This window comes from Cherax quadricarinatus, chromosome 94 (assembly GCF_038502225.1).
Source record: "Cherax quadricarinatus isolate ZL_2023a chromosome 94, ASM3850222v1, whole genome shotgun sequence".
Taxonomy (NCBI): Eukaryota; Metazoa; Arthropoda; class Malacostraca; order Decapoda; family Parastacidae; genus Cherax; species Cherax quadricarinatus.
Window position 1 is genome coordinate 7887205 of NC_091385.1, and position 14001 is coordinate 7901205.

Sequence of the window (14001 nt, forward strand, 5' to 3'; positions counted from 1 at the left end):
TGATTTGAATTGTGATGTGTGTGTGTGTACTTCAAGACTGCTAGAGATGAAGTGATGGTAAATGTGTTTCCTCCTTCGGGTCACCCTACCTCAGTGGGAAATGACCAATGTGTTGAAAAACTTGAAATATTGTACTGTATTAAAATCCTTCTGCGTACAACTGCCAAAGTCGGTGTTTCATGCGTCTTTTTATTTTTAATCTCTTGCGTGTGACATGCTTACAAATGGAAAGAAAAGAGGTAAGAATTGATGTTCAACTTTTTTTTTTTTTTTTTTTTTTTTTTTTTTTTTTTTTTTAGCAAAGTGCTGCTCATGGCATTCTCAATGCTATATATCTTCAGTGTTTATTTCTTCATGCATGATTTTATATATCGTAAATTGTACCGGCTTTTTTTATTAGTTTTATTTCCTCTGTTAGTTGCATCATCAATCTGGTTTTGTTTGGTTGTAGATTTTGATGCTGTTTTGTTTAATTATTGTTATTATACACTAGGCATTTATTTACTCTTTAAACTTCTGTTGAAATTTTTTTTTTATGTACAGTATGTGAACTTTTGATCACTCAGAAAGATATGTAGTTCTCTTCGTGCCATCTCTATACAGAGTGCTATAGAATAGTTTATTCAAAGTTATTCATAGGGCTTGGAATTGTGGATTTAGTTTTTGCATGTTGCATATGTTTTTATTTAAGAACAATTTGTTTACATAGAAAACTTGACATGTTCTAGGAAGATGGAGAATATTTATCCAATATGTAATATTTAAATGAGTGAATATAATTAGAATGTAATAATGTTTAGGGTGGTTGGCAGGAACTGGGTTCCTCTGTGACCTTGAGTCTCTGCCTAGCCATGGACCCGCCCCTGCCTGCCCAGTAGTCACACACTGTTTTGCTACTTTCAGGCACCTTCGCGCGCCTTGTAGCAGACCACTTGGGCTCGGCAGGCGGCGTTCACAGGTCCCCTGGCCAGGGCAGGTCCCCAGTCAACACCAAGTCCCCTGGACAAATCAGGTCCCCAGGTCAGGGGTTATCACCTACTCTCATCAGGTCCCCATCATCACCTAGTGGTGGATTTCGCTGTAAGGGGCCATCCCAGTTTCCGCAGCCTAAATCTCAGTCACAGCAACAATCAACCGTAAGGTCCCCTGGGACAAGTGGATGTTCAACTCCAAGTGGACGTTCCCCCACAGTTGATGGCCATTCTCCCTCTCTCACACCTTCACCACTGTCATCTCTTTTTCCCAGTTTCTCCAACATAAGTGGCTCCTCTCCCACCATCGTGTCCAGTGGAGTTGGTTTTCAGTCTTCCACCACTGTTCGAACTGTGATTGCTGCTGGAGGCACATCGCCAGTTAGTTGCGACATATGCAACAAGACTTTCACCTCACGTTCAAATCTGAACAAGCACAAGCGCGTGCAGCACTCAGGGGAAGAATACGTATGTCCAATTTGTCGGCGTACATTTAGAAATAGATATTACATTAAAGAGCACGTTCTGCTGTGCTCAACAGCCACTCAGAAGAAGGCAGCAGCTGCTGCTGCATCTGTGGTAATAGGGGTGTCAGTGCCACAAGGGGGGACCGGTCTAAGTAGAGATGAGGAAGATGATGGCGGTGGCGAGGGGAAATACAAAATCGATGATTTTGATTACGTTGAGGACGAGCAGCCAACAGACTTGGTCCTTCGCCGACCTGCCTCGCCTACATGATTTGCACAGTTGTTCTGCTCAATTTTTGTTTTTGTACCCTGAAGAGTTCAGCAATATTGTTCATATGTGGTTGAAGTTTTCTTAATACTGTACGTTTTGGCAGGGGCGGATCTATTATGAAACTAATCAAGCTTAAGCTTCAGGGTCCCCAATCCTGGAGGGGTCCCAGAAGCAACTTTAATCCACATTGCTTAAAAATTTTGGGTCTACTGTATGAGAAGGGTTTTTTTTTTTAATAATATATAGTATAATTAAATACAGAATAATAAAATAAAAATTAAAAGATTATTAAAGAATCATGTAGGCCAGCCGTAAACGAAAAAACTTTCAAATTAAGGATGTTTCACTCCTTTTTGTGGTGATCTGTTGTGGAACAACCCCATTGAAGATACTGTATCTATTGTTACCCAGACCTCATTGCTGGTTGGGAAGGGGGCCCCATAACAGTTCAAACTTCGGGGCCCCAAAAATGTAGGTCCGCCATTGCATTTTGGTGATTTAAAGTGTTAAGTTGATTAGTTTTAAGTTTAAAGTGCAGTACAATGGCCATTAAAAAAAGAAAGCTAGCTTAATTAGTTTAAATACATCCTATATTATCACCACTTGTTGGCTGTTACTAAAATTTCACTCGTCCAATAATGCAGATTAGTATATGCATTAATTCTGGACATGTCAAGGATATGACTGCTATTTTGAGCATCATTATCATGCAAAAGGTATAAAATTTTGACTTCGTCACTTGTTAAATCACCTGCATGAAAAGTATTGTATTGTTACTAAAGTCATTTTTATTCTTTCTTTACTGACATATTCTGTAGACCTCTTCAAAGCCATTATCGGATAAATCGGAGAAAAAACCTGGCCGGGCAAAGCTTGTCATGCCCGCTGCATGGGGTGTCCAAATGTAACAATGCAGAAGACTCGGTTCCACTGCATGATGTGGCTGTCCAATCCAGGCTTCGTTGTGGACCTGTCCATCTTCATTGTTCCTGTTACTGGTTTTGAGGGTTGTACCCTCAGCCTGGCCTGAGGTCACACACTTCCTTCTTTTCATAAGGAACATGGCAGTTGATGTTTCATTATGTACTCCTTGACTCAGCCATATCCCTATAAAACTGTCTTATATTTGCTTTATTCTTAATGTCTTTCACTACATCAGTATCCTGCTTCCAAGGTTCTGTTTACCATTGTGTGTTATCCTACCGAGACAACTTGGTTTGCGTTCTAAGTGGAGCAGATATGGAGTGACTGCTTCTCTTATTTGGTAACCAACTAACAGGCAGAATTCTTAAACATGTATGCAAGTGTTTTACTGAAATTTTGGCATATATAAATGTTGAAGAAAAGTCATGTTTTTGTGTTTTGGAAAAGCATTGGGAAACTGGTTCCCAATATTATCGGATACATCTTTAATTTTTTTCTGTGAAACCGAAAGATTTTTTTTTTTTTTTTTGAAATGAGAGGTTCTCATTGTGATTGCTCAAATTAAATAATTGTATATGTAACTTTGTTCAGTTATTTGTACTGTAATTAACGTTTTTACACACTAGAACTTTTGTAACTCTCCCTGGGTTTAGTTAAATGTAACAGCTGTATGCTACAGTACAATCTCATTATCTCAGATCACTTTGGGTTTGGGAGTGATCCGAGATATCACTTTTTCTGACCTGAGAGACCAAAAGTTGATAAAATCTACAATATGCATATTAGTAAATTAAAAAAATGTACTTATCACTTACTATGGTAATTGTCGTTGCACGAATAGTCCAGGACAAACCTAGACATCATCTTATATCCTTGAAGTGTATAAGTGGATGACGGGCATAAATAAAGGTGATATTAATAAGGTACTGAGGGTGTCGAACCAGGTAAGAACCAGAAATAATGGATTTAAATTGGATAAATTTAGATTTAGAAAGGACATAGGTAAGTACTGGTTTTCTAACAGAGTTGTGGATGCGTGGAACAATCTTCCCAGTTGGGTGATAGAGGCTAGGACCTTGGATAGCTTTAAGAAGAGATTGGACAAATATATAATCTAGGTGAAGTAGAGCTTGATCATACAGAATGTGAAAAAGACTTGGGAGTCATTGTAAGCAGAAACCTAAAGCCAAGACAGCAGTGCCTAAGTGTGCACAACAAGGCTAACAGATTATGTAGTTGGATTTATCTCAAAAAGTATAAGTAACAGAAGCCCAAAAGTTATTTTACAGCTCTATACTTCACTAGTGAGGCCACATTTAGATTGTGCTGCTCAGTTTTGGTCCCCTTACTACAGGATGGATATAGACTCATTAGAGAACATACAGAGAAGAATGACTAAAATTATTTACTGTGTAAGGAACCTCCCGTATGAAGATAGACTTAAAGCCTTAAATCTCCACTCTCTGGAGAGGCGTAGAACGAGGGGAGATATCATTGAAGTGTATAAGTGGATGACGGGCATAAACAAAGGAGATATTAATAAAGTACTGAGGGGTGTCGAACCAGGTAAGAACTAGAAATAATGGATTTTAGTTGGATAAATTTAGATTTAGAAAGAACATAGGTAAGTACTGGTTTTCTAACAGAGTTGTAGATGTGTGGAACAATCTTCCCAGTTGGGTGATTGAGGCTAGGGCCTTGGATAGCTTTAAGAAGAGATTGGACAAATATATGAGTGGGAGGGGCTGGGTTTGATTGGTGTCATTGGGTACGGAAGTTATTTCTTGGGTAGCTTTAGGTAGAGGTTGTTTTGATAAGGACCTGCCTCGCTTGGGCCAGTAGGCCTTCTGCAGTGTTCCTCCATTCTTATGTTCTTTCTTATGTAATGTTCTCTCCAAGTGTGGATTACTCATGATTTTTTTTCCTTTTTAACTAAAAATATAGGTCACAGTGAAAAGCGGAGAACACTAAATACGTATACAGTGGTCCCTCAATTATCGTCCTTAATCCATTCCTGGAAGTGGGACTATTATCAAAATAGACGATTTTCGAATCAATTTTCCCCATAAGAAATAATGTAAATCCAATTAATTCGTTCCAGACACCCAGAACTATCAACAATTTTTTTTTTTTACCTAAAAGATAGATTTACATGCACAAAAGAATGAACATTCAACATGACAGTTACCTTTATTGAAGGCTGTTGTTGATGAATGGAAGACGGAGGAAGAGAGTGGGAAGAGAGGTTATTGTTTGGAAGGGGAATCCCCCTCCATAAGGACTCGAGGTCACTTCAGGGGTCACTTACCTAGCATAAATATAGATTTACATGCAGAAAAAAATGCCAAATAAATGTAAAGCACTAATAAAATGTATAAATGAACATTGGTAATAGTGATAGTTGGTGAGTGGAACAGTCTGCCTAATAGGGTGATCGAAGTTAAAATATTGGGTAGTTTCAAATTTAAGTTGGATAAATACATGAGTGAGAGGGGTTGGATTTGAGTCGGAGTTGCACCTGAACTTATTACTTGGGTAGCATTTGTTCTGTTAGTGGGTTGGATTTGTGAAGGACCTGCCTAGTATGAGCCAGCAGGCCTGTTGCAGTGTTCCTACTTTCTTAAGTTCTTATTTAGCAAATCAAAATCGAGAACAACGTCCAGTATTGGGCCCCTACTTAAACAAGATGGGTCCTACACAGATGACAGCAAGGAAATGAGTGAGCTACTCAAGTCCCAATATGACTCAGTTTTTAGCAAGCCGCTAACCAGACTGAGAGTCGAAGATCAAAATGAATTTTTTATGAGAGAGCCACAAAATTTGATTAACACAAGCCTATCCGATGTTATCCTGACGCCAAATGACTTCGAACAGGCGATAAATGACATGCCCATGCACTCTGCCCCAGGGCCAGACTCATGGAACTCTGTGTTCATCAAGAACTGCAAGAAGCCCCTATCATGAGCCTTTTCCATCCTATGGAGAGGGAGCATGGACACGGGGGTCGTCCCTCAGTTACTAAAAACAACAGACATAGCCCCACTCCACAAAGGGGGCAGTAAAGCAACAGCAAAGAACTACAGACCAATAGCACTAACATCCCATATCATAAAAATCTTTGAAAGGGTCCTAAGAAGCAAGATCACCACCCATCTAGAAACCCATCAGTTACACAACCCAGGGCAACATGGGTTTAGAACAGGTCGCTCCTGTCTGTCTCAACTACTGGATCACTACGACAAGGTCCTAAATGCACTAGAAGACGAAAAGAATGCAGATGTAATATATACAGACTTTGCAAAAGCCTTCGACAAGTGTGACCATGGCGTAATAGCGCACAAAATGCGTGCTAAAGGAATAACAGGAAAAGTCGGTCGATGGATCTATAATTTCCTCACTAACAGAACACAGAGAGTAGTCGTCAACAGAGTAAAGTCCGAGGCAGCTACGGTGAAAAGCTCTGTTCCACAAGGCACAGTACTAGCTCCCATCTTGTTCCTCATCCTCATATCCGACATAGACAAGGATGTCAGCCACAGCACCGTGTCTTCCTTTGCAGATGACACCCGAATCTGCATGACAGTGTCTTCCATTGCAGACACTGCAAGGCTCCAGGCGGACATCAACCAAATTTTTCAGTGGGCTGCAGAAAACAATATGAAGTTCAACGATGAGAAATTTCAATTACTCAGATATGGTAAACATGAGGAAATTAAATCTTCATCAGAGTACAAAACAAATTCTGGCCACAAAATAGAGCGAAACACCAGCGTCAAAGACCTGGGAGTGATTATGTCGGAGGATCTCACCTTCAAGGACCATAACATTGTATCAATCGCATCTGCTAGAAAAATGACAGGATGGATAATGAGAACCTTCAAAACTAGGGAGGCCAAGCCCATGATGACACTCTTCAGGTCACTTGTTCTATCTAGGCTGGAATATTGCTGCACTCTAACAGCACCTTTCAAGGCAGGTGAAATTGCCGACCTAGAAAATGTACAGAGAACTTTCACGGCGCGCATAACGGAGATAAAACACCTCAATTACTGGGAGCGCTTGAGGTTTCTAAACCTGTATTCCCTGGAACGCAGGAGGGAGAGATACATGATTATATACTCCTGGAAAATCCTACAGGGACTAGTACCGAACTTGCACACGAAAATCACTCACTACGAAAGCAAAAGACTTGGCAGACGATGCACCATCCCCCCAATGAAAAGCAGGGGTGTCACTAGCACGTTAAGAGACCATACAATAAGTGTCAGGGGCCCGAGACTGTTCAACTGCCTCCCAGCACACATAAGGGGGATTACCAACAGACCCCTGGCAGTCTTCAAGCTGGCACTGGACAAGCACCTAAAGTCAGTTCCTGATCAGCCGGGCTGTGGCTCGTACGTTGGTTTGCGTGCAGCCAGCAGCAACAGCCTGGTTGATCAGGCACTGATCCACCAGGAGGCCTGGTCACAGACCGGGCTGCGGGGGCGTTGACCCCCGAAACTCTCTCCAGGTAAACTCCAGGTAAACACTTACCAGTAGGGTGATCGAGGCTAGGACCTTGGGTAGCTTTAAGAAGAGATTGGATAAATATATGAGTGGGAGGGGCTGAGTTTGATTTGTGTCATTGGGTACGGGAGTAAATTCTTGGGTAGCTTTGGGTAGAGGTCATTTTGATATGGACCTGCCTTGTATGGGCCAGTAGACCTGCAGTGTTCTTCCATTGTTATGTTCGTAGTGGGAAGGATTGTAAAGGACCTGCCTAGTATGGGCCAACAGCCCTACTGCAGTGTTCCTCCTTTCTCATGTTCTTATTGGAGACTTGTTTGTGTGAGGGAGGGATGGCAAGTTTGTTGGAGAATATGACACTAATATCAACTCTACGGCTTATTTATCTATCACAATTCAACAATATGACATAATAAACAATATTAATAACATAGAAACATGGAATATACTCTAGAATGAATAAAATAAGTCATTATGTATGTCACGAGAGGTGTTGTGTTGTGTTGTTGTTGTTGGGTATATAAGGGCCACTGAGAGTAAATTGTCCATAATGGTGGTGAAGCAGCAGCTGAGGCGGCGGTGTTTTCTGTAGCCCTATATAACTCCAACAACATTGGAGGAGTTGGTAGAATCACTAAAGAAGGAACCCTCTACCACCATCACTACCACCCTCTACCACCATCAGCCACTATCACAACTGCTTCCACTCTACCACCACCACTGCCTTTGCATTTTTCTACAAACTTTTTCATAAATTATATGTGTTTCTCACATTCTTTACCAAAGGGCTGGCACTAGAAGCTTTCTTTGGAGCCATGGTAGCTTACTTAGCACTTGCAAGCACTAAAACCAATGGAATATTATGAAATATTTCATAGGAGCAAGTGAGGGGACCATCGCTCACTGGTAAACAATGGCACACTGGCTGGGAAGGCAGGCCCAGGTAGCTCAGAGCGTGAGTACGCGTCCGGGACAAAGGACGATTAGCGAGTTAACGGACCATTTGCGAGCCAATGTTTAGACGAAATAACGGGACTATTTCCGAAATGGACGACTTTCATGCCGGACGATTATTGAGGGACCACTGTATACTCATTCTCTTAGAGAAGAAAATGAAGAGTCGTGTTAACCAAATATAGGCTTATAAAGACACTATACACAAAATACTTCCATTAAATTAAAATGCCATGTAAACATGGAATACACTGACAAGTGACTTATGTTGTCAGTGATTACAACCAACTGTTTGTCACACGTTTTTCTTTCCATTTTTATTTCTCTATTCTCTTTCTTATTAGCCACCAGCAGGCTGAAAAAAGGAAAAATTACATCTTGAGTAAACTTATATCCACTGTAAACAGCAGCTTTGGGCTTACTATCATATTTTCTGGCATATAAGGCATGCCTTTTTTCCCATAAAAGTCATGGAAAATCAGCTTGTGCCTTATATGCTCAAGGTCAGGATCAAGGGTAAGCTTTGGGTTACGCTTCAGCGTAAAGTAAGAGGGTCATTAGCTTTTGAATATACAGTCTCTCCTAACTTAATGATGGAGTTCCGTTCCTAAGACCACATCGGTAAATGAATTCATTGCTAAGCAAGGAGCATACTGTAATGGTAGTGGGTTTGTGTCAACCATCTTTGATATTGTTGTATATCACCTTTGCAACATTTATAACATTTTTAGTATATTTTTAAATGTTTATACAGTAGTGTACTGTATATTGTAATAAACAAAATAGAGGAAATTAGCTCTAATATACATTATTTAGGTATGAATACTGGTCAGAGAGCCCATCGTAAGTCCATGTCATCGGTAAACGATTATATCGCCAAGCTAGGAGAGGCTGTAATTACTGATTTACCATTATGATACTTCTGTCATGCACCTTATATGGCAGAAAATATGGACCATGGTTCAACTCCCCATCCATTCATCTGTTTATTCTTCATATCCTCTATGTTTTAATTTAGCCTAAATATGAAATAAAAGATTCAGGTTTACACATACATTGTCGTGGTCTGTGCCAGTACCTCTCTCATCCTTCACTGAGGTCTGGTCATGGACTGGGCTGCAGGGACATTGACCCCCAGAACACCCTCTAGGAACACCTTTCCAGGTATACACCTGCCATTTGCATCACTTGTTCCCAAGTATGATGGGAGTCTGGTATACAGGGAATAAACCATGCCACATGTGGGGTTAGAACCCATGATCAGAGAATCTCAAAACTCCAGACCGTCGCATTAGCCACTGGGCGACTGTCTGAAGTTTTGAGACACTCTGATTGTGGGTTCTAAGCCCGCCCATGGTACTGTTTGTTTGTAATCACATCATTACGATTTCATGAGTCAGCGATACAGGGAATATTTAACTTGTGCCTAGAGATGTGATGTTTGAAATAATAAAAATTTGGGATAAAAATGTCTGACATGTTGAGATTGTACTGCAGTTCCAAACATACACTTTGTTCATAATCTTTTGAATATGTGCATATGAGAGTTAAAATTTATGTGATGGAAAAGGAATTACCACTTCTGGGTACAATGATAATTTGTCTGCTGGAATTAGAATAATTAAGGTTCTAGTGTCTATCATAAGATCTCATTTTGTTTAATTATACTATACAGTTCATGACGTACTATGGTGCCTCTTTAAGTGTACATTAAGATAAATTTGGTGCTTCATATAGGCTCCATGGGCCATAAAAAAAATAAATGTTACATTATATTCTATACTATGGATATACATGTTGAGACTGACAATAGCTCTTAAAGTGTCAGAAGAACATAGTCACAATAACGTGACTGGAGCACTTCACAACACACCTTTAAAATGGAATTGAAACTAGACGTTTTAGCCCATCCAGGACCACCATCAAGTCACAACATTTTTTAAGACAAAATATATTTTTTTATACTGTATATCTGTTGATGCTAGATAAACCAGGTTGTGATGGGTATGTTGGGTAGTGGGTCACCAAGAGCAGCAGCGTGGGTGACCAGGCAAGAGCCAGAAAAGCCAGGCCCTTCACCAGGGTACAGGAGTAGAAAAACTAAAAACCAGTCACAAGTATATCACAGGTTCTGGGTATCGTTGCATCTGCAACCCGAGTAAAAGCTTCATATAATGAAAAAAAACATACCATGGGCGGGGATAGAACCCGCGATCAGAGAGTCACAAAACTCCAGACCATCGCGTTAGCCACTGGCCAGTGGCTAACGCGACGGTCTGGAGTTATGAGACTCTGATCGCGGGTTCTATCCCCGCCCATGGTATGGTTTGTTTGCAATCGTGTCATTATGATTTCATATAATGGTTCAGAAGGGACTGAGGTACTGTCCAGTTTCCTCCCCAATTTGTGGGTTATTAGTGAAGTGTTATAGTGTTAGTTTGATGTAGGATTTCTTTCAATAAAAGACAGTAGGTTATTTAAAACTGAACAGTAGGGAGAATGGTGTTACATTTAACAGCAGCACCATCATGAGTATCTGTCAGGTAATTGCAAATAATGAATTTGAGTGTATTATTAAATTATTGGCGAAGGTTATCTGACCAGCAGCCGGTTGCCCAAACATAACAGATAGTGAACAACCGCTATGCCATTCTGGAAGGTTTGTGTAACTTAATCACTAAACTGCTTACTATTGTGTGATGGTATAAACCTTGGTAATAGATACCAACAAATTGGTTTAGAAAGACACGTGATCAACAACAAGGACATGTTTAGTAGAAAACATTTTGGTCCTAGGACAAACATTTTATAATATGTTCTAGTGTTTGCTCATGTGTCTGTCTAAAATACTGTTTACTACATGGCTGCTGGCCAAATATATATTTAATTATTTGACCCCAAAAATGTGTTACTCACTGGGTCAATAAATCCTTTGTTATGGATAATCTTGGTATTGATGTCTCTGTCAATAAAAAATCTATTTTAATCTTTTTCTGTTCAGTATTATTGATGCCATTTTTATTTTTGTGCATCGTGCTTTTGTTTTCATATTATATTACCTGGAGTTTTTATTTGTTGAACATAAAGTTGATTTTTCTAAAAGATATTGTATAATGCAGATAGTGAACAATGATATTGAAATTAGCAGTGGAAAAGAAATCTCTCTTCCCCCCCCCCAACCCCAGATACATAACTAGTTGTGTAGAGGAAGGCGAGTTGCCATCAAACTTGGAAGTAAACGCACATGGCAGAGTGAACCTTTTTTATAGACGATGTTTTGCCCTGAATTTGGCTATATCAACTCGGTTGACTTGATAGGGCTTTATCAAATCTACTCAGTAAAAGCACTAGGGATTATCAGGTTTAATGACTTGATAATCAAGGTTATAAACTTGATAATCAAGTCTATAGACTTGATAATCAAGGCTATAGGCTTGATAATCCCTGTTTAAGACAAAACATCATCTAATTAATAGGCACGCACTGCTTTGTTCTGATAAACACAGTGAGATGTATTTTTGACAATGCCGTCATTAATGTGGCAGTCTGGTATGAGCCGCATGTGATCATTTTGTTATATGCATAGAAAATATTATTGGGTATTTGGATCCCTGCTCAAGGTTCCTAATTGCTGGTCACGACATTGTCATCTGTTCCTATAGCTGTTGTACATATACCCTTATTGTTGGTGAATGGATGTATGATTGATGGTGTGCTCTTAAAATAAACTGTCTAAGTTTCTTGTTAATAATAGTTTAGACAATAAATGTCCGGTGTGTATTTTGGTTTTCATTATACTTTCCTCAAGATATTTTCAAGTGTACCAAAACAGCAGCAGCAGCAACAATAACACTAATACAAATAATAATGTTGTGAATAAATAAATAACAAAAAGGCACAATACCGTGACTGGAACGATACACAAATAACCCGCACATAAAAGAGAGAAGCTTACGACGACGTTTCGGTCCGACTTGGACCATTGACAATGAATAATGACAGTGAATAATGTTGTGCTTTAACTCATTGAAGAATATACATATGTATATTTACTATGAATTTTCACAAAATGTTTATGGAAGAAGATATGTATGGTAAAGCCTATAGTATACATAACTTTTTGGCTATAATGTTGCTATCCTCAATCTTTACTCATTATCGACAAGGTTCATATTTATGAAAAGCCCATGACTGATGGATTAATTGAGGGGATCAGGTGGCTAATAATGGCACTTGTAACAATAGACAATTCAGTAACCATCACACTTTTTTCTGAATCATTTGACCCATTAGATTTTGTTTTGTATTTCTTAAGTCCTTTAAATTAAGCATTTACTGTATATACAGTGGACCCCCGTATAGCGACTTTAATCCGTGCAAGAGGGCTGATTGTTATGCGAAATGATCGGTATGCGAATGAATTTTCCCCATAAGAAATAATGGAAATCAAATTAATCCGTGCAAGACACCCAAAAGTATGAAAAAAAAAATTTTACCACATGAAATATACATTTTCCTACACACAAAGAGAAGGATACATGCACAATAGTAGAGTAGTACATGTACAATATATATTGTGCATGTACTACTCTACTAAATGAAGAATAAATGACACTTACCTTTATTGAAGATGCAGCAATGACTGATGAGACACTGTGTCCTGGGAGTGCCTTTTCCTCCTGAGTACTGTAGGTCCTGTTTGGCATTTTCTTCCAGAACAGGCCTTATCACACTGTGTATGCCACTACGATTCTTAAATCTCTCAAACCAACCTTTGCTGGCTTTAAATTCACCAATATGAGCACTAGTTCCAGGCATTTTTCCCTGTTCACCTGGGTGTTAGTCGACTGGTGTGGGTTGCATCCTGGGAGACAAGATTAAGGACCCCAATGGAAATAAGTTAGACAGTCTTCGATGACACTGACTTTTTTGGGTTATCCTGGGTGGCAAATCCTCTGGGGTTAAGTGTTTCTTGGTATTCTCAATAAGCCACACCAACAACGGTGCTACAGCAGCAGCAGCAGCAGCTGACAGTGATACAGCAGCAGCAGACGATGCTACAGCAGCAGCAGACGGTACTACAGCAGCAGCAGCAGCAGCTGACGGTGGTACAACAGCAGCAGCAGCTGACAGTGCTACAACAGCAGCAGATGATGCTACAGCAGCAGCAGACGATGCTACAGCAGCAGCAGACGGTACTACAGCAGCAGCAGCAGCTGACGGTGGTACAACAGCAGCAGCAGCTGTACCACCAATAGTAGCGATGGTTGATTGGGGTTTATTATACAACCTGGCCAGCTCGGAGACACGCACTCCACTTTCATACTTATCAATGATCTTTTTCTTCATCTCTATAGTAATTCTCACCCTTATTGCTGTAGGGTTGGCACTAGAAGCTTTCTTGGGGCCCATGGTCACTTATTTTCCAGAAAAAATCACCAAAAACACTGTAATAATACGAAATGTTCCGATTGCATGCTTGGATGTTACCGCGGAGACTGGCTGGTAAACAATGCCACCGGCGGCACATGTGAGGCTGGCTAAGGGCGCACATTGGACGCGTCTCGGACGAAGAGCGGTGAGCGGGTTTTTGGGCAGTATGCGAGGCAAAATTTTTGCGATAAAAGCGAGCGGTATGCGGATTGAACGGTATGCGGGGGTCCACTGTATATTTGTTAGTATTGGTGCTGATCTATGCTCTTTAACCCTTTCGGTGTCGGTCCCATAGTACTACGGCTTTGAAGCCAGGGTCAGTCTGTTAGTTCTACACCATGAGCTCAGCTCACTCAGATGAGCTGTGAGCAGTAAAGTTGGGCCTAGAGATGAGAGAATGGGTCTATGCAATAAGTGTGCACCATATAAAAAAGATCCTGCACTAAACAGTGCAAAATGGGGAAAAAATTGCAAT

General features: G+C 40.2%; 1 protein-coding gene across 5 annotated transcripts in view; it reads left to right on the forward strand.

Annotated features, from left to right (window-relative positions):
- LOC128700853 (protein bric-a-brac 2) overlaps positions 1 to 14001 on the forward strand; it is a 408639-nt gene that overhangs the window by 247727 nt on the left and 146911 nt on the right. Inside the window, exon 8 of one of the 5 annotated variants that reach the window (XM_070104748.1) lies at positions 904 to 11873. The exons of the other annotated variants lie outside the window; for them this stretch is intronic. Coding sequence (XP_069960849.1) covers positions 904 to 1709 — 806 coding nt within the window. The 3' untranslated portion in view covers positions 1710 to 11873. Of the gene's footprint in view, positions 1 to 903; positions 11874 to 14001 lie in introns of those variants that run through there. 5 annotated transcript variants of the gene reach the window in all.